At 42.2% G+C, this 22,090-nt stretch overlaps 1 protein-coding gene across 3 annotated transcripts in view; it reads left to right on the plus strand.

Annotated features, from left to right (window-relative positions):
* Positions 1–22,090, plus strand: part of ARHGAP10 (Rho GTPase activating protein 10) — a 242,196-nt gene that overhangs the window by 125,869 nt on the left and 94,237 nt on the right. For all 3 annotated transcript variants that reach the window (XR_006656673.2, XM_024568805.3, XM_045202557.3), the window contains 3 exons: positions 898–943; positions 2,877–2,942; positions 21,658–21,732. Coding sequence is in view for 2 of the 3 variants with exons in the window: in XM_024568805.3 (XP_024424573.2) it covers positions 898–943; positions 2,877–2,942; positions 21,658–21,732 (187 nt within the window). In the remaining variant the exon portion in view is untranslated. The remainder of the gene's footprint in view (positions 1–897; positions 944–2,876; positions 2,943–21,657; positions 21,733–22,090) is intronic.

Below are 22,090 nucleotides of genomic sequence, written 5' to 3' on the forward strand. Positions count from 1 at the left end.
AGTGCGGCAGCCACACAGTACACATGCTCACTCAACAGCACCTACCGACCCCACTGACTAATACAGTGAAGTCGTCATTGTTCACACATGTGCATTCCAGTCTGCTCTCCTTGGCTGCCAGGTCACATCGATGTTGCACAAACCATTTTCATTATATTAACAATGGCTGGACCTTTTCCCGACAGACCTCATTGTATACTATGGTGGTCCCATACTTTAATGGAGCTGAAAAATTCCTTTTGTCTGTTGTAGCCTTTGTAATGTATTATGTGTTTGTGCAGATGCCTTTGCAAACAAACCTGCAAGTAATAGCAAAGTGTAGCACTACTCACAATTAGTCTAGTAGGCTACGTTATCTAGGTTTATGGTAGCACAATGATGACTGCCTAGCGACGCATTTCTCAGAACACATTCCCGTTAAGTGACACGTAACTGTGTTCAGCTCTGTATTTTTATGACGAGAGTTAAGGTACTGTGTATTTTCTGCAGGTGCTATATATGGCTTGCAAGTAATAGGGAGGCTCTAGAACTCTTAGAAGCAGCCCATGATTTTCACCTGTTTCAGATGTAGTTATTTAAATTATAGGCCGGAGTCATCTCTTTCTTAATTAGGTAAAAACCAGATTTTAGAAATAGTGCTGAAAAAATGAGCTTCATCTTGCCGACTAAAATGCGTTTTATATTTGCATGAAGTTTCAGTAAGTTTCTTAAGAATTGCGGTTTCTTCATTTGATTTTTGCTCCCTCGGTGAGAGACAGAGTAGGTGGTCTTCACATTGGAGCTCATGATGGCATTTCACCCATATCAGTGTAATCTCTCCATGGTCCTGGGTGTGTCTGCTAGAATCATGTTTATTGATTTGTTAAAAAATGTTTCCCCTTTTTTCTCTCTTACTAGCTGCTCCATAGTTTTAATACAGCCATCGTCCCACGACCAGAAGGAAGTAAGTGCTAATTTATAAACCTGTTTGTCTCCCTTTGCCATGAGTGTCTTTGTTTCATTACTGGTGTCAAACTGGTGCTGGGTGTTCACTCTGTGCACCTTCGAGCTAACCCTCCAAATTTATATGTATTCTAGAGGTCTTGTCTGATGGGATCTTGGACAGTTTTCCTGGACTATTGTAATCCTCATTGATCCCATCTTCGCACATTAAAAAAAAGTTTGTTTATAACTATTTTCTCTACAAAACCCAAAACGTTCTCTGTAATTCAATTTGCTGTATATTCCTATAGTCATAAATGAACACATGAGAGATTCAGGTATGCCTCTATCAACTTCCTAAGTTGTAAGTTCCTGAGGGCAGGAGCCATTCATCAGGTCCCCTATTTGCAAACCCCCCCCCTACACACACCCATCCTTTATCCTCAGAGTGTCCGAGTGCAGCTGTGCAAGTGGTACATCATTGCATCTGAGAGAATAACTGTGGGAACACATCGTCACACATTCTGGGACAATGATTTTCACGTGCACTGTATACACTAGAGGAAAATGAGGGACGGCATGGCTCTGTAGTGTGGATTTTGGAGATAAACCAAAAAATGTCAGATTATCTAGACTCTTTATGAATTTACTTTGATATCTTTGGAGAAATCAGGAGTACATTTATCACATGCCCACAGTATGGAAACATCATGTTATTTACACACACTTTCGGAATCACACTGTGCATGTCACTTGAGCCAGAGCTTGAATAAAAGACATCTCTAGCCTGGCGCTGGGAATGGACAGTGTGTCACAGGAGGTCGTGAATGTACGGGAGCGTTTTCTTAACCTCTTTCTGTCCCTCCCTCCTCCTGCCTTCCCCTCCTCTCCCCTTCTCTCCCTCCCTTCCTTCCTCTCTCTCTTCCCTCTTTACCTACTTTCCCCTTTCTCTTTTTTCTCCTTCTCTCTTCCCTTTCTTATTTTTTATAGAGAAATGGGAACATGCCTTAAAAAAAAGCTTTGCCAAGCAGAAACACTTGCATTTTATAAAAGGTTGTGAATAGTAGATCCTTAAACAGCAATCCACTGCCCAATTTTCCTCATTAAAATTCTCTTCAAGCTTAGCATTAAACCTACAAAGTTTATATTTATGGATTGTTCGTACTATTCCCGCTGAGAGCCAGGAGTTAGCATCACTGTACCCAGTTCCAAGTACAGACTAGTGTGTTTGCTTCCCCTGTTTCATTTCAAACAGGAATTGTCTTTTATTAGGGTGCTCAAGTATGCTAGCTAATCCACAGGCAAGAGTCTATATTAGAAAAATAATAAAATTATATTTTCAGAAAAGTCTTTTCTACTACATGAATCATCTGTTTTAAATTCATTGTGAAAATAATAAAATATTAAATGCTTAGAGCATGGTATAAAATATGAAATTCTTTTTGAAGCTCATGACCCAAATAATATTTTTGAAAAGTGTTTCCTAAATATTTTCCCCTAGGTTTTAAAAAACAGTGTGTGTTATTTCTCCAACTGTCAAGTAATTTTAAAACCTTCACTTGTATATAATTTTTTTTTTTTAAACCGAGCTCTTGTTGGAGCTTTGGCAAAATGTATCTTGACTATTTCTAGAAAGCTTCCCCTAAAGATTTTTATCACTTTCACTTCCACTGCTTAATGTAAGTTACATTTATCAGTATAAAATTATTTTAAATTATAAGTTTGTTTATAAATAATTGATATTGGTAGTAGATGTCTTAATATTCCAGTAACCACTTCTCTAAATATGTGGAATTCTCATTCACATTATTTAAACAGGGATACATGGCTTTTAGCTTCCTTGTTTTACTAGGAACATAAATCAATTGAATTTAAATAGTTTTTCCTGTTTTTGTAAGGAAGAGAAGCATAACTAATCAATCATGCCCTTAATGTTTTATAACTGTTTCTCTTAGGTGCACAGCTGGATAAGATGGGATTCACCGTTATCAGGAAATGCATCAGTGCCGTGGAGTCACGAGGTAACTTGATTGTCTGAGTCACTTTGCTCATGAAAGGCGATAGGTACGTGACACCTAAGGGTCATTTAAATGCTTCCTGTGTTGGCTGAGTGTGTACAGTGAAGTACGTTAATGGAAGTGCACATGTATCCTATGTGTCAGAGATGCGGTTGGTTTGCTTATTATGAGAGGGTGGGCTTTGTTTTTTATTTACGTGTTCCTCCCCCGCACTGAAACACGAAGCTGGCGTGAAACGGAAACCCGTGGGAGAATCAGCAGTGTAGGCCTGCCAGTCGGAATCCCTTTTTGTTCATGCACTATTATTTCCACCTTCCATGTTCACGTGGGCCTCCATGTAAGAAATAAGCTTCATTGATGTCTAATTTGCATATAGTGAAGTTCACTGATTTTAACAATACAGATTGATGAGTTTTGACAAATGCAGACAGCTGTAGAACTACTACTGCAACATAGATTCTGTCTCTCCTCAACATTTCTTTGTGCCTCTTGGCACTCAATCCCTATTCCCTTCTTGGCCCTACCAACCGCTGAGCTGCTTTGTATCATTCTAGTTCTACCTCTTTTTTTTTTTTTTTTTTGCATTTTATATGAATGGAATCATGCAGTAGATAGTGTTTTGAGCATGGCTTCTTTATTTAGCATAAGGCTTTTGAAATTCTCTGGCTGAGTGTATCCTTAGCTCATTTCCTTTTTATTCCTAGGTGATCTTTCATTATATGGATGAACTGAACTTGTTTATCCATTCACCTGTTAATAAACATTTGGATTGCTCCCATTTTAAATTTAAGGGAAGCTAATCCTTTCCCCAACCTAAGGGACTGTGAAGAAAATGCTCACAGGTGTTTTCTTTATAGTGCCTAAGGGAAAACAGGGCTCCGGCGCTTTGCAGCCATCCCCACAGACCTCCAAGAAACTTAAGTATTGAGCCCTGTGAACAGCTTTCTTGGAGGTTGACGTTCTCTTTGTTAAGACACCAGGAGAAGTAGGGACACATCGAATTCTTAACTTACTTTCGTACACGTATATCCCAGTCCTACCTAGGATGACTTAGTGAGGGGACGCGCTGCCTTCACGTTTTGTGTCGAAGCAAGGTCTGTGTTACGGAACGAGCCAGGATCGCCGCCTGGGAAAGTGGAGTGCTGTGTCCGAGCTCTCTCGTGATTTGGGGATTTGCCCGTCAGTGACAGAGACCCAAGCCACAGAAAGCCTTCCTCCCAGCCCCTACAGTGGCAGGTCAGGCTGTGACCGTTTCCTTCATTGCAGCCTGCACTGAAGCCCAGCTGACAAACGTCTCCATTTTCCCAGTGCTTCAAGAACTTCCAGACTTGAGAAGAACACTGTGATTTTCATACCCTCTCATTGTGTTACTCTTGTTTCTGTTTTTTTCCCTGGGCCTCTTAAGAACCTTCATTTTAATTGTGTTCCTTGCACGTTTGTTACTTTGATAAACTAAATTATTTTCCCGAAAGATACATTTTATATGTAATTTTTCCTAAACAGAAATCTATCTAGAATTTTTCTCTGATTGATATGTGTAGTTATTTTGGAGTGTTAGGTACATGGAATAGAACATACAGCGTGGGGTGGTAGATTTACAGTTTGTGTGGAAAATAGTGCAATAATTAATAAATAATAATATAAGAATAACCTCTGTTTTGTGTATTACTCACAACTGTAAACCTACCTTTGCCTAACCCTGTAGGTATTGGAATCTGCATATATTGATATATTTTATTATAAATATGCAAGTTGTTGGATGTTTGTAACAGAATAAGTCTACACTTTTTAAGTTAGATTTTTCCCATTTCAATAATTAAAAAACCAACTTTTTCAGATCTTTTGTTCTCTAAGGGCTTCCATTACTAAAGCCTCTTGTTTTTAATGGATTAGTGACTAAAAATTCAGTTGAAGAATCAACTGTCAGATCATATTATTAAAAACGATGAGGAACGTTATAGAATCTGTTAGGCTTTTATGCTAAATTTCGAAGTTCTCTTAAGGAATTTGGTCTTGATGATTCCCCCAAATCAGCTATAAAGGCTACTGATACATTTTTTTATGCTACAGCTGTTGTTGTCTCACTAATTTTATCCGTCAGAACAAAGCTAGTTTATGTTCCTATAATAGGAAACCCGCAAGTCTCTATGGTTTAGGAAATCAGGACGATTTCTGCCGCAGGCATGGGGAGGCGGGCTTTTCTTGTCACTGATACCTGGGCTCCAAGGTACCTGACTGCCTTTGCAACCCAGTCAAGGTGAAGGTTCCTGGTTGCCGTGCCGGAGGGAAACAGCTCTGGAGGGCTTTGGGCCAGCAAATGCACGCTCTGCTTTTGATGCGAGTTACATTCACTCACAACTAACTGTTCAGAAGTAGCCACGTGGCTCCTCTCATCCCCAGAGGTCTAGGTAACGCACCCCTACCAGGAGCCTGGGAAACTGGAGGGGTGGATTGTGTTTGGTCAGTCGTATCAGTGGCCACTGTACCTTTCCTGGGTCCACATGCCTACCGACCAGGAGCATTCAGTGTGAGATCTGATTGAAGAATTGTTTCTAATCACCGTTTTCAGTGTTTTAAACATAGCTTATCATCTGAAAACTACCATTTCATGCATTTTGGTTAAAGTGGTTAGTACACCTTTTTTTTCTAACATGTTCTTTTAAAAATAACATTTGCCATTTTTTGTTAGCATTTGTATTTGTGATATTACTGAAATACCAGACAAATGTCTGAAACTTAACTATAGTCCCCAGAAAAGGTAACATTTTTAGTGTACTAACATATCTTTCATTACATATGTATATGGCACTAATATAAGTTATAATATGTTAGCATGTATAAGTAGTATATATTAACATTCATAGATGCTAATGTCTTGGCCAGGGTAGGATGGTTTAGCAGTTAATCTGCTTTTGAGGTGAGAATGTATCCCATTTCAATACAGTATCGGTATCAATTAGCATACCTTCTCTTTTGCCCTGGCTGGTGTGGCTCAGTGGATTGAGTGTTGACCTGAGAACTGAAAGGTCACAAAGGGTCTCCGATTCGATTCCCAGTGAGGTCACATGCCTGGGTTGCAGGCCAGGTCCCCAGTTGTGTGCGGGGGCAACCCATCTGTGTATCTCTTGCCCTCTGATGTTTCTGTCCCCTTTCTTCCTTCCATTCTCTCTAAAAACAAACAAAAAAAGGTCTTAAAAAAACCAAACATACTCTTTCATTTTCAGAGTCTTATGCTCAGGAAGGTAGGGCCTGCGGGGAGTCAATCAATTAACGTTTAATCCATTTGGCAAATATTTGTCCATGATGCGTATCAGCTCCTCATGGATCTAGGCCCTCTGACTTCCTCCAGGAAGTTGCTGCTCCTGCGTACCCCATGGAAGGACTTTCTAAACCAGTCTTTCCCAAACATTGCTGCACGTTGGGGTCTTCGGGATCTTTAAAGGAATCTGCTGTCTGGCTTTCACCCTCAGTCAGTGTGACTTCACTGCTGTAGGGGTGGGGGAGGGGGAGCTGGGAAGTGGAGTTTTTCAACGCTGCCCAGGTATTCTAATATGTAGCGAAGTTTGGGAACCCACGAGCCTCGTGGGACAGCTGCCTGTGTATTGGAAATGGGATACACGATTGTCAGCTTTATGTGTGTATAGTGTCCTGCTACATGGGGAGCCTTTCTTTTAACTTCTTTTAAAACGACCCATCTGAAGTTGAAGCAAACAACACAGAAAAGTTCTGAAGGAAATATAGCTCAATGTTCTTTGCTTCCTCAGGAATGAACTTATAACTAATGAACCTTATCACTAATGAACCCCACTTCTGTCTGAAGCCAGTCAGTTCACCAGAATTTATTGAACAGTCACAGGCTGTGCATAGCTCTGCTCCAGGCCTGTGCGGTACATGTTAAAGGTTTGTTACATTTGATCCTCGATCCATGGTTGGCAAAACACAGAGATTTGTAAGCAATTCAAGTATACCAGGTAGTAAAATCACGTGCTACAAGTTTGCACAGATTAAGGGAGTTTCAACGCATGTTGTTGGATTGCAGAGTACTTGATGTTGAAGACTGTGTGTAGGAACAGGCTTTCTCAGATTTAAAGGGCAGGAAAGTGTATTTTGGCGTTTAGAACAATCTCAGCAAAGATGTGCATGCAGACAGAACAGCCAAACTTTACTGGATACACAGTAAAGGCAGGTACTCAGGCGTTCAATTGTGAAGGAGCTGGGTTAGAGGGTAGTGGATAGCTGACTCACAGGCTTAGAAAGGTAGAGTGTGGGAGCCACGTGTGAGGTGACTTTGTGCAAAGGAGCCTGGAACTCTGCCCGAGTTGGGGTGTTCCATAGGGGAGGAAGCTGATTCAACATAATACAGATTCTGTTGGGGTCAGATAGCATGGATCCATTGGAGCAATGTAGCAAATGAAGTAGTTGTCACATTTAGTGGGTGGTTGTACATTGCAGTGAGGGATTTGCAAGGAACTTCACCATCGAGTTTTAGTTTAGAAAACAAAGCATGTCAAGGAAACATGGAGGTCAATGGCAGACCTGATGACATGCATTGGGATCACCAGGGTGCCAAGAAAATGTGGATTCCTGGCTTTAATCCAGCTCTGTTGAATCAGAATTCTTGGTGGCTGGGTCTCTGTTGTAGACAATGAGAGGTCCAAGTAGAGGGAGGAGCTTCCGCATCTCCTGCTTTCAGAGGATAGTTGAAGCCACATGGGCTTTCCTGAGAAAGGACAGTTGATGAGGGGCCTGGGCTGCGGATCTGCAATGGGTGCACTCTGCTCCTTTGCTCCTCCTGGCCTCACACACCAGCGACTCAGAGCTCCCCTGAGGACCCAGCACTTAAGCCAAGGTGGGAAGGACGAGGAGGGGTTGTTCAGGAACGCGATGTGGGGTGTCAGAAGGAAGGCTTTTGGCGGAGGAAAGAGTGGCAGAGAGTGGGGGTTGAGGTGTAGGTGTTTGGAAGAATGTGGTGCATCTGGGACCGAACTCTTAGACACAGAGAATAAACTGATGGTTGCCAGAGGGGAGGGGAGTGCGGAGTTGGGCGGAAAAGCAGAGGGGGCTTCAGAAATGCTAACTTGCAGTTACAAGTCACGGGGTGTAATGGACAGCATAGGGAAGGAATGTCATTAATATCTAATAACTGTGTGTGGTTTCTAGACTTACTGGGTGATCACTCTGTAAGGTGTATACATGTTGAACGACTCTGTTGTACGCCTGAAACTAACACAGTGTTGTATGTCAACTAAGATTTTACAGAACCATTGGGTTGGCCAAAAATGTCCATGTAGCTTTTTTTCCCATAAAATAAGACATTTTTCATTTTCATCAATAACTTTATTGATTTGGATATTTTGAGTATGTTGGGTACCTTCTGCATGGTGTAAGGTTGATTGTTTTCAATTAATGCCTCAATTTTTTCACTGTCAACTTCAACTGCTGTACTCTACTGTGGAGCATTGGCCAGCGAGAAATCTCCGGCATGGAACTTTGCACAGCACTCAGTCACAGCACCTTCTCCATGTACTGCACGTATCTTTTTATTTTGCATTTCAGTTGTATTTTTACCTTTCTTGAAATAATGAAGCATAGTATGCCAAAAATGTTGCGTATTTTCTTCTATCTTCAATATTAAAATGGCTACACAAAAATTCACCAGTATTGATAAGTATTTTTTTAAATGCACACTGATGGGACAGTTGCTACAATACAGTCTAACAAAATTGTTTCAAATGAAGTTAAAGACAACTAAGCGCTACTAGAGGCAGATGAACTTTTCGGCCAACCCAGTACAAAAAATAGTCCCTGGGCAAGATCAGAGGAGTGGCAGGAGAGGATTGTGGGAAGAAGGACAGCACTCTGCTTCTCTGAAGGCTTACTTTTCTGTGAATCGAGAAGGAGTTGTCAGGTTTAAGCTCCAAAGTGGTACAATTTTGGATAGCTCCTAAAATGCCTATTTTAATTGCCCCTAAGATAGGCATTTTGGAAAGATTCTTAATCTCTCAGACCCTTAATTTCTAAAAGAATGTAACTAGGAATTTCATTCATACTGTCTACCTCCACACATGTTTGTGAGGATAAAAGAGGTAGTTTTTGTACGTGGTAGACATCTCATTAAATGTATTTATGGCCTCTTTTCATCCTTCCCCTGAACTCTTTTAATTGTGAAATGTCCATGTTCCTTCTTTTAACAATTATATTGCATGGTGGTGGTAATTACATTTCATGTATTTATCTTATTTCTGGAACTTTACTCCGTCCTTGGAGTGGAGAAAGTGTCCCAGTTTCTCCTTGCCTCTTCATTTCTAAGGAGCACAGTCAATGTCTCGCACATACAGCCAGCACTCCATAAGCAATCGCTTTCTGCTTGAGTGTTCAGAGATTTGATTAAAATGCCACATTAGCAATATTATGTGTTCCAACGGTGTGTAAAATTACTGGAAGAATTTATTCTTCTCTCCGTGGCTGGACTCAGTACTTCGAAATAACATGTAGGATTGGTTGTCACTGCTTCATCGGTTTGTCAGCATCCTTCTGAATTCTGGGTAATATTTCAGACCTCCATTGAAAGATGTATCATGTAACATGTGGAAGAGTCTTCTGGTTTTAGATCCTGGGGACTCAGTACATGATTTTCTTAAGTAAATAACTCCCCTTCCTAAAAAGAACCATCTCCCCTACCCAGTCCATTATCTTTTTTTTGGAACTGCATGGCGCCTAGCTTTTCAGATGCATGTGTTGTAAAATGTGCAAACAGCAAGTAAGCCTCTTTTGCTCAAAAACTTCTTTGGTTGCTATTTTTTGAACAGTCATCGTGATTTAAAACTAAATTTGTATGCCACTTTTGTTTATGACGTTCCCCTTAAAAAATCTTCCATATGTGAATAATTCGAACATTCACTTTAATTTCTAGAGTATGGCATTAAAATGTTGGTCTAGGCCAGCTGTCAATGATCAGATTCTGCCTTGTAACAAGCTGCGAACTCATGGGCTAGAAGTAGGAAGCCACCTCTAAGATGTGACAGTCTTAGATTTGTCACACCTAAAAGTGAATGTCTCGTTCTTTGAAAAGTAAAGTTTTAGGTTTTTGGAAAATCTTTCTGAAGCTGGGTTGAGGATTATGAAAAGTAAAGTTTTAGGTTTTTGGAAAATCTTTCTGAAGCTGGGTTGAGGATTATTTTTCTGCCTCCAGAGTATTTCTGGAATTGTATGGGGCCTCAAAATGGGCCTGGAAGAAGATCATAATGTAGTTTTAGTATTAATCTTGGTGGGAGAGAAGACACCCAGAGTGAACTTGCAATATATTTTGCCCTGATTGCATGTTAATCTTAAATTGCCAAGGGCAGATGACGTGCAAAATGAAGAAAATAAAGAACAGCTGTCCCCAGGAAATTTGCAGCCAGTAAATGAGAGTTTTTCGCTCACTGTCTCTTTTTTAATCATAGTGTAATGGGTGTGAAATGAGTGTGGGTGGATACAGAGGACAGTCGTGTGTAGGAGGGAGCTGAAGAGTCTTGTGTCTGCAAAAATGCAAATGCAAACCTGAAATACTAAATCCTGGCCAGTCAGGACTGATTATTCATTTTCTCAATTAGTAATCTTGTTTGCTTTAAGAACAAATAAGCTTCCAAAGCTATTAGCTTTCAGATGAATGGCTGAGTAAGATTAATAGGGACAAATGGTTAAACGGCCTGGCTACAGAGCGGGCATGCTAGGCTTGATGTGTTTGGTTCAGATTCTGATGAGGTCCCTGGCATTTGATGGTATGGCACTCTTAGCTAGGGGTGAAGAGCATGAGCTCAAAAATCAGTCATGTTGGGAAGACTTATTAGCTCTGCAACCAAGTTACTGTAGTTATCACCTCTCTGTGTCCTGATTTTGTCACGTGTAATAGTGGCTAATGGGAGCGTCTCCTTTGGCGGGGTGTTTAAGAATGCTGGAGGCATGGGCACATGCTGAGTACTCAGTAAATGTGAGCTGCTCCTTGAGAAAGAAATCTATGAAGTGAGGCCGATCATAGTTAAGTGGTGCCGTAGTGTTTCAAGAGTCTGGGAGCACTGAGAAACTTTGTTCCGTTTTCTTCAAAAAGAGTAATTTACGTAGGGAAATAAATCATCGGAATGTACTGTATCTAGGAACTTCATGTGGTTCTTGTAACAAGAAGCTGAATTTTAACTGGCTTGGCTTTCAACCTTCTGTTCTTCAGCATCCTGTAGACATTTGAGCAGTAACATGGCTCAGGGACGGTGAAGGAAAGGGGAAGGGCTTGGCAAGAAGACCATGATGATCTCAAGCTGTCCAAAAAAGAGATCCTCCAAGATTACCTAAAATTGTTTTAGTCCCTGATGCCACAGCTGCTCTGAAGTGGAGGGCAGATGGCAGATGACAGATGGCAGCGGGGACACTCCTTCAGGCCTCTTCTAACGTTCTGAGCTCTGGAGAGAAGGGATGGAAGGAGCCTTGCAAAGCGCAACAGCCAACTTTGGCCTTGACGCTGAGTCCCTTTAGTGGTTTATATAAGTCGAATTTTGTAACGACTTGCCCTTAAGCTATGTGAGTGATGAGTTTGAAAATAAAATGTACCTTTATTTAGCTGTTCCCTCCATTCCAGCATACTTTAATAGTTACTTATACCTGGACATGCACATGTTAATGGGATTTAGTCAACACTTTTTTGGGTGTTTCCTACAGGAAAGACATTGGAAGAGAAAATGGTGGAGACAAGATTTCTTTTCTTAAAGGTTAGCTTCAGTCTAGTTTCAAGACAGTGAAGGCCCTGGGATTTTATGCTCCACTTGTGTGAATGAATTATTCTACGTAGCTTTGAGGATACTGGTAGAAGAGACAAGACTCCTGGACCAGAGAAGGAGGACAGCTTATTTCTCTCAATAGCCAGAGTGTTATATTAGGTGTTGGTGTCTTGCGCCCTGATTCTCTAGGTCCCTGCAGAGGGCGTCAGATGATATTTGCACACATAGTAGGTTATGCTACAGGAGGATAACTCTGAGTTTGGGAAACTGGACTCTTATGATGGCAGGCAAGCATGTCTGCTCTTTGCTGTAGTTGAAGACACCACCTCTATCTTCCACAATTGCACGCAAACTTGCTCTTTGCTCCAGAGGGAGATGCTGGACTAGATGGTGTTCACCCACTCTGGGGTGTTGCTGGCAGAGGTGAGTGGGTGGGCACGTGAGAAGATGCTCTGTGAGCCACCAAAGCCACTGTGGCAGGGCCTAGGTGCTGAGCTGCACATTTGTCCTGTAGGCGGTGGGAAGACACTGACAGGTTGGAGCAGGAGTGTGTTCAGATCTCTGACGGGAAGTGGAATGGATGGAGGTGCAGTGGCTGGTTGGGTTTTAGAAATAATCCAGAGAAGAGATGGTAGGGGTTTACACTCAGGCATTGACAATGGGAAAAAGAGATGGATAGGAAGAGAGACTTGGCAGAAAAACAGAATCTGGCCACCTGTTTGATGTAGGAGGTAAGGGAAAAATAAAAGTAAAAAGTGACTCTAAGCTTTCCAGCCAAGGAAGGTGAGGACATCTTGAGCCAAGATGCAGACTGCAAGAGGAACAGTAGTTTTGGGAGGAATATAGACTGGTTTTGGATATCCTGAATTCTGGGAACCTGTGGCATGTCTGTCGGAAGTAGAATGATGGCAACAGGAAAGATGGGGGGTATCATTTTCAGAGAGGTGACGTTCTGAGTGTGAGAAAGTCATTCGGGTAGGTGGTGAGGTAAGAAGGTAATGGAGCAAAGGGTGGAATCTCTGGGGATCTTTGCATGTAGGGAACGAGAGGAAGAAGAATAGTGAAGGACTCTGGGTTAGTGGTTGTGAAAGCAAGACACTAGAAGATAGCCAGGTTGTACAGGTTGTATTTCTTAACGCGTTGTTCCCACAGGAACCCTGTGAGACAGTGGTATTTCTCCACTTCACATGGGCAGCTGCAGAGTCACGATTTGACTTGTATACGTCTCAGAGCTAGAACGTGGCAGACTAAAACCCAAACAGACCGCACGTTCCATGCCTGCGCTTTTGACCACAGTGAACCTGATGAGATGGACCCTTTCAGGCTGGTCTTCTGAGGATGCTGATGACGAACAAAAGAGTGAAGAGCAGACACACTTTTAGAGAACAGGGGCGATCTGAAACTGTAGACACTGGGAAGGGGGTGGGGAGGGAAGATGTAAGCATCTCTGAAGTGCTCGTCTGGCTGTGGCTGAGGCCGTTGCTTCCTTCCGTTCCAGCTCCGTCGCGGGCTGTGCAGGGGTGCCTCCAGTGCAGGGGAGGTTTGCTCGTTTTGCTGAGAATCTCTGCAGGAATGTGGGGTCTCTTAGTGGTGGACATAATGACATTGTGGAGTCTTCATCTGACAGTATTTCACATCCTAATAGGCAGCATTTTATGTTTTTCCGAGTGTTTCATGTACCCTAACCTCCCAGACCCTCAGTAGGTAGTTGAGCAGATATGAGGGGAGACTCCAAAGACCCTGGAATTTATTTATAAAAATTGTGTATTTTTACGTTTAAATATCAATCACCTTCAAAGTAACTCTCCTTTTGATGCAGTTACATCTATTGGCATGTTTTTTCCACTGCTCTAAACAGTTTTGAACTCGTCCATTTTGATGCCTTTTAGTGCTTTTGCCTTTCCTCCCCCCACCTCTTCCACATTGGCAAAATGTTTCCCTTTGAGGACTTTTTTCATTGAGGAAACAAAAGTCACTCAGGTTAGATCGGGGAAATGGGGGGCATGGGGCACAGGAGTCACACTGGTGACCCAAAACTGCTGAACACTCGGCACAGTGCGGGCAGGTGCACTTGTAAATCACCCATCACGAAACAGGCAAACACGTTGAAAGAATCTTAAAAAAAAAAAAAAAACCACTCACTGAAGTCAAATGCAGCCTCTCACAACACCACCAGCTGGTTACTGGTACAGGTGGGTTCCTAGAACACTCACCTAGTGGGGGAAGCCTGTACTATAAGGGGCCTGCCCGCCAGAAGATCATTCCAGGTTTTTTGGGTCCCCCTCTCATATCTTACTTACTATGCTTGAAGTGCGTATGTGAGTCTGAGGTTCAGAACAAGGTAAGGGCGACTGCCCAGAGGCTGTGAGACATGCCTTCCCAAAGGCTCTCGTGTGAGGAGAGGCGGAAGGCCACACCAAATGTGTCGTAGTGAGAGCCCCTGTTAGATCCTCGGACAGCAAGGCATCTGGCAACTGGGAGAGGTTTGGGACCTCAGGTGTTACAGGGAAAGTGGAAACTCCTTGGTGTTCTGTAGCTTCCCTCCGCCCCAGTCTAGGCAGCCTGCCCACTGGCTTGGGTGGTTGTACAGGGAATAGCAACAAGTCCAGGGGTTGTCTGATAGGAAGCAGAAATACTTTCTCTTGTGGTGCTTAGAAACTAGGAAAAAAGCCAGCCACACAAGAGTATTGGAGATATATAGTCCATTCTGACCCGACTACAAAGGTAGAAGCTAATAAACCCAACACTGCATTTGGACTTGAATTAGAGGTGAGGCTGGGAGTCAAGTCTAGATGTTATTGGTACTTCCCAAAACACTGGGTTGGACCTGGACTTGGATAGTTGCCATTAGCTTCTGTGATATTTCTCTTGCAGGCTGGAGGGGAAGCAGCGGCAGAAGGAAATGTGGGGGTGCCGCTGCCCTCAGGTGCCCAGCTGTGGGGGTCCTGAGCTCAGCCACCTGGCTGGCTTGGGTGTGGGAGGACAGTCTGAATGAAAGCCCAGGCCCTTCCTCTCAGGGCCTGTGGGGGAGCCATTCCTCAGAGCACAGAAGGGGATTTCTGTGGGGAGAGGGTGTGAAGGCCAAGCTGAAAGTGAAAGTAGCTCTTTGGAAGGGAAGATGCAGATTATTTCATGACGGACAGCAGCTCTCTGTAACGCTTCCCTCAGCTGCCCAGTAATTATGATCCAGGGGAGAAATTCCACGTGTTATTGGTGAACAGGGATTTTGTATTTCCTGTGAGTCATTCACAGAATAAACACTGACTCTGTTCCCAACATGTGCTTTGTTTTACGAAAGTGGGCTGTGGACTACATGCCGCGGTTAGGATGCCTAGCTATATTGAGATCGACTTTGAACTTTAGCCCCCGTTAAAGTTTTAGATGAGTGTCTGGTATGTGAGGCTCATGCAGATGCTTTGCAAACATCATCTCTACTTTCCCCAACAAGCCCCTTCCGTCCTTAGCCTCATTTATCAGGTAAAGAAGCTGAGACCAGGGGGCACTGAGTGACTCGCCCTCTCATACAGCTGGGAGGGGGTCAGGTTGGAAGTTTCCAGGCTATCATTAACTTTGACCTGTAACAATTTATATCTTACAAACTTAAATTTGTTTTCCAGGAGATACACACACAATTCACACACACACACAATTTAATGACGGGCCCAGCATCTACAAAGTTTAAAATGTTACTGTCATTTTGAGCTGCTTAATCTCTGTACACTGTGATCTTCTAACACTCCCAGTGCTTAGAAATCATCTCCTACCTTATTTTTTTGTAGTATTAGGTGCATTGTATGTGCTAAAAATAAGATATGTCTCTTTTAAAGTTTTAGAATTTCTGTAATTCTGTAACTATACCTTACATTTATGATGTTGAAGGTTGTATCCCTCTGGTGGAATGGAGGAATCATTCTTGATTCTGTTTGCTCACATTTAAAATAATTTAATATAAACATGCATTTTCGATGGAACCTTAAAATCTTACGAATTGTCCAGTATCTTGGAAGGATGTCTGTGTGTGAATCAATGTTATTTTGTTTGCTTTTTTGTGTAACTCAGCACAGTGCTTGCCATTCTTAAACAAACATTTAAACATAGTGTTTGTTGAGGAACAGTTATAGGAACACGTAAGTAACACATTGTGACATTTTTTATTATTCACCCTGTGACCCGAAGCGATATTCACAAGCCTCATTATTGCTTTTCTTTGAGTCACCTTTATAGCGTCTCATTCTTCACCTTTTCGTTTGGCGTTTTTCTCACATCATCGGTGTTTTCCCCATTATTTTACTTATAGTGCATTTTTCCTTATATTTTCCAGAATCTGTCAAGACTGGCTAGTAGTTATAACTATATGTAGTTATAAAACATGTTTACAATTATACAGTTTTGTGCATATATAAATATTAATCACGCCTGCTCACTCCATAGCCCATGGACGGTTTGTCTTTGCAGTGCCGGTGGGGTAGGTGAACCTGTGCTTGTACTTCCATGTACACACGTGTATGTATGGATGCACGCGTGCCTCCTTACCGGTGGCCTGCGGTAGACTTTTGATGTAAAACTCCTGTGGAGGCACACCTGAACACTGACGACCTTTCATCCTGGTTGACCACACACACAAGTGCAAACAAGTGATTTCTTCCCTCCCCAAACACCGGTCAGTTACCTCCTTCTGTGACAAGTGCTCTGCTTGTCACCAGGTGAGAACTGAATAAACGCTAACTTATAGACCCATGGAAGTTGATCATTTATTTCTTTAAAATCACAGACCTATACAACCTTTAAAAGTAATTTTGTGTCTGTTATCATCGAAAGTGTTTATGTTCCACTTTGAGCCTACCCCTCATATCGTTACATCTGTGTTTCCTAGTTAGAAACGTTTCTGTCTCTTAATTTTCTTTCCATATCCCTTCACTAATCAGGCATCAACTTACTATTCATTTATTCCGTCCATTCCCCAGTGTATTCCCTCTACTTGTTAGATGTGTACCAAGTGCTGAGGACCGTGCAGGGTCTTGAGAATACTGAGCTGTTGGGTACAGAGTCTGTTTCTGAAGCTAAAAAGAAAAGCGAAGGAAAGACCTTGTGGCTCAGTTGGTTCCCAGGTGCTTTCTCTTTTAGCTTTATTTCTCATTTTAATTTTACCCTCCGTCTTCAGTATGTGACATACAGTAGGCACTCACTCATTCCTAAGAAGTTAACAGGAAATTACATGTCATGTAATTTTTAGCCCATTATCTTCTCCCTTGTTTCCAGTTTTGCCTGCCTTTCATTTTGTGTCTCCATGTGCCTTTCCTGTGTGCATGTTTTGGTTATGTCTCCTCTCCCCTGCTTTTAACTGCTGCTTTGCCTTCTTCTTACCACATCTATTTGCCAGTCTTTGCCTCCGCCTCTGGTGTTTAACGGAATCTCTCACCCCTGTTAAGTGTTTTTTTCTTCTTGCGCTGAATTCTTTATTGCCTCAGATCATCTCATTTCCTCTTGTGCTTCTGTAGCCCACCTGCGAGGGCCTCTGGGTACCCACGGGGTTCTGTAGCCCTGTGCAGGTGCTTTCTGGAGCTGGATGGACACTGGTACCGTTCAGGTTCTGAGAGGGAAACAGGCGGGCAGAGATGGTGCTGGAACCTGACTGGGCCCTGCTTCTTGACCCCCCCACAGGGAGATCTGGGTTGTGTTCTGGGACAGCGCTGTGTGAGATGGGAGGAGGCAGGTGGGGGTGGGAGGGAGGAAGACATTTGGTTTCACTGCATTTACTTTGCCTGGGTCAGCTGCCGTCACCTGCTCGTCACTGTAAAGGAGAGTGCTTACCTTGCCTTTCCTACTGATCAGAACCAATCTTATTTATTAAAAGAAAGAAAAAAGATATTTTGACCTGTAAACACTTTGATTAGATGACCGATTTTTGTTAAAAGTTATAAAGTGTTGTAGTAATGATGTCAATCATTGGGTGTTGGTATCCTGAAAAAGTTTTAATAATGTGGATGTCTTTAAGTTTCCATTTTCTAACTGTAATGCTCTTTTGGTCCAAGTCCAAGCTATGTCTGTAGTTCTAAATTACTTTGGAGTCAAAGCAGCCTACCCACGCCTATTCTGCACCCAACTACTCTATGCAAGGCACCAACCATGAAAGCTGCTAAAAACAACCAACCAAAAAACAAGGGGGACCTCCTGCCTTTCCAGGTAATATATACCTGTGCATTTAGGCAGAGAACGGAGAACACAGGTTCACAGTTCTTCACCTGAAAATTCTGTGATTGCATGTGTTTTAGAATTTAGGTGTTCTTTTAAATTTGAAAAGGAAACAGGGGACATATACTGTACTGTCGACAATGTCCCCGCATAGGTTTGGTGTGGAAATGACTTTTTATTTGGTAAAATGTGAATATTCACACTTAGTGGGGAAAGTAAACATGTACCCTCATGTCAGGTCAAGCACTCAGGGTTTTGATTTGGGGAATTGTGCATAAGAGATTGTGGGTTAGGTTTAAAATGTAATTAAGTGTTGAAAGAAATTATGAGTCACATTCAGAATAAGGGATTATCACTGTGGTGTCAGAAAGATGGGGGGAGTTTTATCTGGTTTTAGGGGTCTGGATGGAACGTCAGTTTTGCTCGCTGTTGAATCTTGGGCAGGTAGACCAGCACCTGCCACATATCTGATGACTAAATATTTGACAGGTGAGTTGACCAGTAAGGAGAAGGGGAAGAACATCTCTGCCAGAGGAGACCTGCTCTTGAATGTAGCCATGGAGGGAGGAGGGAGGAGGGAGGAGGGAATGCTTTTGGTTGTTGTGGGTGAGTCCCTGGTCTGCCCTGATTAAGGCCAATGCTCTGTAGTAAATGTGGGCAGGTGTGGGGGGGGGGGCCACAATGGGTGGTTATTTGTTCATGCCTTACATGTTTAGCTGAGTTACTTGATTGGATGGCTTACTCTTAAATGGTGATGGGAGAGACCTTAGGTCATCAGAGTGGTTTGAAATATAACAGGTTGGAAAAAATGATGATGTTTAGGATGGATTATGGATGTGTGTTTCCTGCAGAGTGATGTCGTAAAGGTGCATATGTCAAATTTAAGACTGTTGAAGAAGCAGTGATTACTCTGAGTTTGAAGAAAATGCAGACATTGACCTATTGAAATTTAGAAAGTGACAGGGAAGAAATCAAAGAAGATTTCAAAGTTCGAATACCTGGTGATTAGAACTAGTGATCCCTTTGGCTGAAAGGGAACTTTGAGAGAAGCTGGAGAGAGTGTGTTGAACCCACTGATAGGACTCGGCCTGTTGCGTGGTTCCTCTTCTTTAATAAATGTCTTTATTTGATATCTTTTGTGTGATGTGTGTATTTATAGATATAAAGTATGTTCTAATTTTCTTAGTCCAGAGCTTTCAAGAACAGTGTAACAGAAATCTCACACACTTCGAGTGTATGTGTTTTACATGTTATTTTCTAGCTGCTTTGGTACAAGGTTTATTTAAATTTCATCTTAAAAAATAAAAGCTTTGTTGAGTAGCGTTAATTTCCCCTTGCACCTTTTATTATGCATTAGCAATGAACTCTGTTTCTCTCAGGATGATGAATTTGAACTTGGCCAATTATCTGATAGTAATGACCAGTCCAGTGTGGTCATTACTGTTGAAGTAACGTCTTTGTTTCATTTCTCCACGTACTTCAGGCACTTCCCACAGCATCACGTTTCTTTGACTAGAGAATATGACTTGCTCTTTTGGCTTCAGGTACCGAGGCCAAACTAGTTTAGGTCCCTTATCCTCTGGTATTTTAGACTGTCTGGACATGACTTTCTGGCGTCTAGGAGAAGGAAGGAGTGAAGCCCAGTCTTTTCTCCCCTTGAGAATTATTTTTTTTGTTTTCAATTCCTGGCAGAACTGACCTGCCTTTTTCTCCTCTCTTGCATGCAGTGAGCATCCGCATCAGGAAGGGGCCTCTCAGCTCCTTTGCTTCTTTAAAGTGTTCTGAGAAGACTTGCCTAGACGGACAGGCAGCCTTAGCTCTTCTGGTTCTTAGCTCCATTGAGTAACTGAGAGGGAGAGAGTCTCAGTTTGCTAGGGTTGCCATAGTAAAGTACCACAGACCAGGTGACTTAGCAGGAATTAATCTTCCTGTAATTCTTGGGGCTAGAAATCCAAGATCAAGGTGTCTGCAGAGTTGTTTTCGTCTGAGGCCTCTCCCCTTGCTTGTGGATGGCTGTCTTCTCGCTGCGGGCTCACATGGTCTTCCCTCTGTGTGTGTCTGTGCCCTTATTCATCTTAAAAGTATACGATCATGTTGGACTAGGGCCTATCCCAGTGGCCACGTTTAACATAATTACCTCTTTTAAAGACCTTGTTTCCAAATGCAGCCACATTCTGAGGTGCTGTGGGTTAGGGGTTCACCATAAAAATGTGGAGGTGGGGCACAATTTGGGCCCTCACAAGCAGACAAATAGGACATTTGAGAAGCTTTAAAAAAATGAGTAAGGAGAAATAAATGAAAGGCAAAGAAGAGAAAAAGATGGAAAACAAAGACTCACTTTTGCAAGGAATCAGGAAAGCTTGTGTATGTGTGCATGTATGTGTGTGTGTGGTGCTTTATAACTAAGAGAAACATGTGCTAGTGCTATCTCTTCCCATCTTCCCACCACAACACGTGGTGCAGGGTGCTGGCTGGCCCCTCAGAGGCAGCGTCCCGACTCGGAGATATCTGTCTTGCCCAAGGTCTCTGCTCAGGAGTGACTGAGCTGTGATTTGCATCCAGTTCTTTAGATTCTGTCTAGCATAATTTTTCTTTTCATCACCTCAGGTAGGGAGATGAGAAGAAAGTACATTCCCATGGGCAAATATCATGTCCTTTTTGGGGTTGCTTTGTTTTGTTTTGGAAACTTCGGGGCATCATCTCGTCAGCCAGTTGAGTTCAGTATTCATAGTGCAGGAAGTAGACACGTAGGCAGGAAGCTACAACCCTTTGGAGAAGGAAGAAGAGTGAGGCACATGTTCTGGAAGTCATTATTTTATGATGGAAGTTTTCAAGCATGAAAAAAAGTAGAGAGCCATGCAAGGAACTCCCATATATTTGCTGCTCAGACACAATCATTTCCAGGATGTTGCTGCAATTGCTTCATCTACCCCTTTCTCCTTCTTAAAGTGAATTGAACATAGGTCACTCTTTTAGGTATGTACCTTAAAAAATGAGAACATTTTTGACATAACTTTAAGGCCACTCAGTTTCCTGCTTGCCTCCAAAAGTCCTCTTACAGTTGATTTAATCAAATCAGTGTCAAAGCAAGGCCATGTGTCCACATACTAAATGACGTTTGACAGTAAGTTTTCTTGCCTTTGTTTCTTGTCTGCTGTGCTCAGGGCTACTTTGGTTGCAGGTCGCTTTGGAGAGAAAATGCAGTAAATTTAGTTCATTTGGATGTAGGGTTTGCAGTGATACTTATTTGAAATGTCAGAGTTTCTCACTGGACAGTGCATTTCACAGCTCTTAAAAGCAAAAAGCAAAAACAATTCTGCCTCAGTTTTGAATGAATTTCTGTGGTCTTCAAGAATCATCCAACACTGATTATTTTTTTTTCTGTGTATTAATCAGCACCATGTAATTTTAAAAGGCTAAAATTTTTCAAGAAAAGAAAATGTCAAGAATTAATAAACATAAACAGGAGAGTTGTGCATTTTTACTAGTGCATTGGTATACATGAGTACCGCATAACTAATTTATTTCATTAACATTGACTCATTACATTTTGTCTGCATGGAACATTGTTTTATGAGATTATTTTCCAACCATAACTCATGAATACCAAGCTACTAAACAAGTTTGTACACACTTGCTTTTGTCAAATGTTATTTTTGTAATCAACAGGAATGCTGCTAACATGAGTTAGCAGAGAATCTGAATGCATCTGTTAGCTTACAGCTTTTAAAATATGACAGTCTTGTATTTTGCTAACATTTTGTCTCTTCCAATAGGTATAAATGACCAAGGATTGTACAGAGTTGTGGGGGTGAGTTCAAAGGTCCAGAGACTTCTCAGTATGTTGATGGGTATGCCTCTTTTCTAATCATTTTCCATGCACGATTTGTTTATGTTCATTAATGTCATGAGTTAATATTTCATAGTCATGTCCAGCCTACTTGCGAATCCACTCCTTTCTTCCGCCTACGTTAGTTTTCTCCACGTTGACTCTGAGAAGTAGATTAGCATTTGCACCGATTATCCACTTACTCTTGACTTACGAAGAACTGGAGGGAACATGAGCGTGCAGCTCCTGGGTGAATGTCTTCTCCTGCTTTCTTCTCATAGGGCAGTAGCAGCTAGCTGCTGTGATTTGTGTGGCTTCCAGATTGGCTGTCCGGAGCCTTGACGGCACATTTGATTGGACAAGTCCCCTGGGACTCGCTC

The sequence above is a fragment of the Desmodus rotundus genome, chromosome 9 (assembly GCF_022682495.2).
Source record: "Desmodus rotundus isolate HL8 chromosome 9, HLdesRot8A.1, whole genome shotgun sequence".
Taxonomy (NCBI): domain Eukaryota; kingdom Metazoa; phylum Chordata; class Mammalia; order Chiroptera; family Phyllostomidae; genus Desmodus; species Desmodus rotundus.